At 39.8% G+C, this 4,912-nt stretch overlaps 1 protein-coding gene across 1 annotated transcript in view; it reads right to left on the bottom strand.

Annotated features, from left to right (window-relative positions):
- LOC118329758 (peroxisomal N(1)-acetyl-spermine/spermidine oxidase-like) overlaps positions 1-3,397 on the bottom strand; it is a gene marked incomplete at its 5' end in the record, with an annotated part of 6,079 nt that extends 2,682 nt beyond the window's left edge. Inside the window, 6 exon segments of the mRNA XM_035664039.1 lie at positions 134-303; positions 615-796; positions 1,519-1,706; positions 1,841-1,971; positions 2,149-2,325; positions 2,923-3,397. Coding sequence (XP_035519932.1) covers positions 134-303; positions 615-796; positions 1,519-1,706; positions 1,841-1,971; positions 2,149-2,325; positions 2,923-3,070 — 996 coding nt within the window.
- Positions 3,398-4,912: the final 1,515 nt, after the last annotated feature.

Consider the following 4,912-nt stretch of genomic DNA (forward strand, 5'->3'; position numbering starts at 1 on the left):
TGAATATTATAGTCAATTTCTACCAATAGATCCTCCCAAATGTTACACACTGGGCCTTTATGTGTACCAAGTTCTAAACCATCACAGTCTGTGTTTGTAAATGTAATCTGTGGTCCATGGCTGCAGTACAGACCTCATCTTTCCACACCAGGTAGATGACGTCACAGTCTGCATCCCACCACGGAGATTCAAACTCTACATATATTTTGTTGCACGTTCCAAATCCTAGTTTGTGGACGGAGTGGAGCTTGTGTGTCGGGAGAGGAGGACAAAACAGGGTTGAATGGTGCTTCTTAAGGTACCCTGATAAAAAGAAAAAAGTTCATGCTTACACGCTGTTTAACCATCAGGGATCTTGCTATATAATTTATACTGAGGTATCTATTTCTATAATTACTTATATTATATTATATTAGACCACAATGTTGTAAGCTGGACTATTTTTCATTGATTTGTTAGATATTTCATGACCAATTTTACAGAAAACCAAAAATTATATAATTTATATTGATATTACAATATAAAATTGATAAACCGTAACAAGAGGATCCATATTGATCATTCTATTTCATGCACTGAGAAGAATATAATACAGGATGTGTGCAGAACTCTACCTAGAGGCACTGTGACAATAACATGATCAGCAGCAATCCTCTCCCCATCATCGCACTCAACCGTCACAGTGTTTACTCCGTTCTTAGTGTTGTTCCAGTGGACGCAGCTCACAGGCCGATTGTAGGTCACTAAATCAGTGGGGAGCTCAGACATCAAGCTCTTGATTAGGCCTTCAAAGCCACTGCATGAAAACAGTATAAATGAAAAGTTACCTGTATGCACATTCCTAACCGTCTGATCTCAACCAAAATATTATATAACATTAAAGTTGTTTTGTGGTGTAATCCACCTAATTTATTTTCTAAATTACTGCCAATTAATTTTCTGTCTATTTGACTTATCTATTAATCAACTAATCACTTCTGTTCTGCTTATGATATGATCGCTGCCACCTGACGGGGTGGTTAGTGCATTGACCTGTTTCAGGTGCATCGTCAGAGTAAACCAACAGCAAAAAGGGCTGAGTGTGTATATTCCTTCATTCAGTCTGATAAATACCCTTTATTTGGTATGTATGAATATGTTTATGAGTCTCTGTAGTCATTCAGCTATGAGACACTGAATGTGATCAGCAATGGTGCTGCGTGTTTGGTTTTTTAATTTCTTGTCCTGATGACTTGTATGTCTCTGTGTTGGGATTGCTGATGTTGTGCTCCCTAGTGGGAATCTTGTATTGTTCTTCTCTGGGGGGTTTCAGGATTATTATTCTTGGGTTTTGTTTCTTAGTTTTTCATATTTCATGTTTTATCTTGTCTGCTCTTACAAAGAGTAAGCTTTTAATTTACTACTTGGCTACTGATGAAAATGAGCATTTATTTTCTACAATACATGTATTGTGCATTGTCCCTGCTAAATAAACATAAAATTTAAAAAAGTAAAATTTAAAAATGGTGGCGTACAAACCGTGGGAATGTGCAGTCCAGTCCACTTAGACCCTTGTACATACAAAACCCCACCAGGTCTATCTCATCCATGGTGTGAGCTGCACTGGCACAACACTCCTCCTTTAACTTGGCACTGACGGCACACAGTAGCAGCTCCCTGGTGGATTTATCCTTATCCTTCCACCTCTCTGCTGCTCGCTGACGTGCCTGCACACACAGTACCACACACACATACAGAGCACTAATGCAGACGTCTGGTTTTACAGGCTTCAGTTTATCATCAAGAGCTTCTCAAGTCTCAGACCAGAAGAAATAACTTTGGTCACTTAAAAACAACGTACCTCTGATCGTATGAAATGTCCGACGCTGGCCCAGGGTGTTTCTTTTTGATTCCTAAATTGTGAAGTATCACTTAATAGCTCATTAAACATCTCCAGAGCAGGACTCATGTGTTCAGTGCTCAGCCTCTGACCTGCACATGACCCAGAGAATATAAAACATTTATAACAAAAATGTTTTTCAATAGCCAGACAACTGGACACATTATGTTTGTCATTGTATGGGATAATGCTAATGCACATGGCTTGAAATAGGAAGAAAGGTGTGTTAAAACAGGCTGGTGACATGTTGAATTTCTACATCTGGTGACCTGAACTGCTGAACCAGTTGGGAACCCAGGGAGGACGTTCATCGATGTCCATGGCCTGGTTCTCTTCGGTGAGGGCCTTTGGATCCAGGAGCCCGTAGTCACGAGCCAGACAAAACAGCGGGTTCTCCTCAGATGGACCATGGATATAACTTGCACCTATCTCCGCAATGTTATTACCTGTAGAGGAAAACCAGGACTGTGTGGTTACACAGTTACATTTACAACTAACATTCAACAAGTAGTGCACTGTCAAATGTCAGGTGCATCATATTTTGTGGTGTATCTGTAGCACTCAGTCGATGAAGAAGAGGTTTGCCAACAGGTGATGCAATTTACAACATAAAATAAATGTGTACTGTTCCAGTTTAATAATTCTTAAAGGCAATTTGTTTTCTCGGAACAAAATAAAACTGTCTGTGGATTGTGGATTATTTCAAGCTTTCAGATTAGTCAGATGGTTTCTACTTTTCTGGCAGCATTGGGAAATAAAATATAATAGTTATTGTGTGAATAAAGAAAATATGGAATATGAAAAATCCAAATTATTTTAAAAAAAAGTAGATTTTTTTTTGTTTCATGGGAAAAATATGAGGGTGGTAGTGATGGGAGGGGACTTAATGTTTTTATAATAAATCCCAGTTATGGCTGCGCCCTTCCCCTCCATTGTAACACAGTGGAGTCAGTCATCTCCTTTGCGGATACCTCAACATCAGTACGGCTAAAAGATTTGCTAAAAACCGACTGATAGAGAAGGCTGCACATGAAGTCGCTCACCCAGTCTGCCTGTTTTTATTCGTCCTCCGCTTCGTGCAGTCGCTTCTAGTATCCGCACATGATGAAATCCAGATTTAACAAGTCTGTGCGCCGCTGCGACACCTGATATCCCGCATCCGATTACAACTATCTGTGGGTCTGCAGACATACTCGCTTCACATTCAACAAATAGCCTAGTATTTCCCAAACTCGTTTAAAGTTCACTTCCGGACTTGAGCAGAAGGATCGATAAAGCTGTGTGGTCATATGGACACAGTGCTGTAGTCTCTACCGCTACAGATATCATTGATAGGATATGAATCCCGTACTTCCCTGTACGGACTTTACTTCGTGCGCACTGTGACTTCCGCCAGCCCTTCTCCAAGTTGTTATTTTACGCATTTTGATGAATCTTTTCCCTAAATCAGGTCCTGGTGAGGGAGCAGTCCCATGGCCGGAGGAAGACAACCTTGCCAGGCAGCTGGACTCGCGAGATAACCTCTGGGAGGGTCATTTTAAAGTGTTCATTATTCATATAGTGTTCATTAATCATTAAAATCGACAGTGGACAGTTGGAATATCGTCCTACATAAGCTATTTATATTTGATCTATTAATTTATTATTTTATCTATATTCTTGGACGAAATTCAAGGGAGGAATCGATTAAGTTAAACTAATTGTGTGATCATGATGCTTATGCAAGATGCAATGTGTGTTTTTTAGATTTCCACATACAGTGCATTACCCTTTAATTACCCTATTTTTTTTTTTTTTTTTACAAAATACTTAACATAATGTTGTAAATCTACACGATAAACTGCCCTGTATATGTTACCCTTGTAGTGGAGAAAGTGGATCTGCCTAACATTTCTAGAAAAGGGTTTGGAACAGTTTCACCATAAATGCATCACAACTTTCTGCCCACTGATGCCCCACCACATGCAGCTGTTGCCCTTTTTATTTGCTCCGGCAGCCTGAGTACGCCACTGCTCCCAGTGTCTGCCTGAGAAACAGCCAGTGGTTCAGTTCAGCCCAGCCAGATGGTTGCTGGATAAAAGCTCCGACTTGCACTCAGTCATTGGTTGACATTGGTTGGTAAATGGTGAGCCATCATTGAAGTTAACAGTGTGTATGTTAACCAGTATGTAAACAGCTGATAGGGCTTCTCACAGGGGGTGTATGTCAGATGTGACCAATGGACGAGGTACCTCATTCATTCCTTACTGTAAAGCATCATAAAGTATCCAGTGGAATCAACAAATCTTTTCTTAAAGTAAATATATATCTTTGATTAATTAAGTTAATTCAACTTAAAATGTCTTAATCGCTGAACTTCTGAACTTAGAAGCAGGAGACCTTGAAGGCTTTTGACCTGAAATGATGAGTTGAATTAATGTACTACTGAGAGTTTACTGAGCTTGTTAAATTAAGTCTCTAAAGACACATGACTGGCATATATGCAGACTTCCCAGCATGCATTATTTGATGGTTAAAAGTGTCTAGAGGCCTCTCCTGGTTGCTTCTTTTCCCAATAATGAAAACAATATTAACCACGATGAAGGTTACCCCCTCATATGATAAAGAAGTCAACTTATAAATAGAGCAGAATACACAGTGGGTTTGTGGATTGCCCCTGGAGACTGTTGAAGTCTTATTGCCTGAAGATGAAAGCTGTCTTTAAAACAAATGGTCTGCATCTCGATTCTATGATAAGGTTTATCCGAAGGCAGCAGTTTTTGTAGACATACCAGATTTCTTAAGGTATCTAAGAAAAAAAACAGCCTTTGTTGTGCTCTTTCCAGTATATGCAGTGTCAAAGTTATCAGACAATTTAAGACAGTTTGTGGCCTCTCTTTTAAGAATTTGCATCAGACAGCTGGTTTAGTTTGGCAACCTTATTCACAATGGCACAATGGTGTTCAATGCGGAGCTAAAAGTCTATGAACAATATAGTCAATAATCAGACTGAGGTGAGTCAAGTGAGTGTGTGTTGGGGGGGGGGGGGGGGGG

The sequence above is a fragment of the Morone saxatilis genome, unplaced genomic scaffold, assembly GCF_004916995.1.
Source record: "Morone saxatilis isolate NCDOM2014 unplaced genomic scaffold, NCSU_SB_2.0 Contig19, whole genome shotgun sequence".
Taxonomy (NCBI): Eukaryota; Metazoa; Chordata; class Actinopteri; family Moronidae; genus Morone; species Morone saxatilis.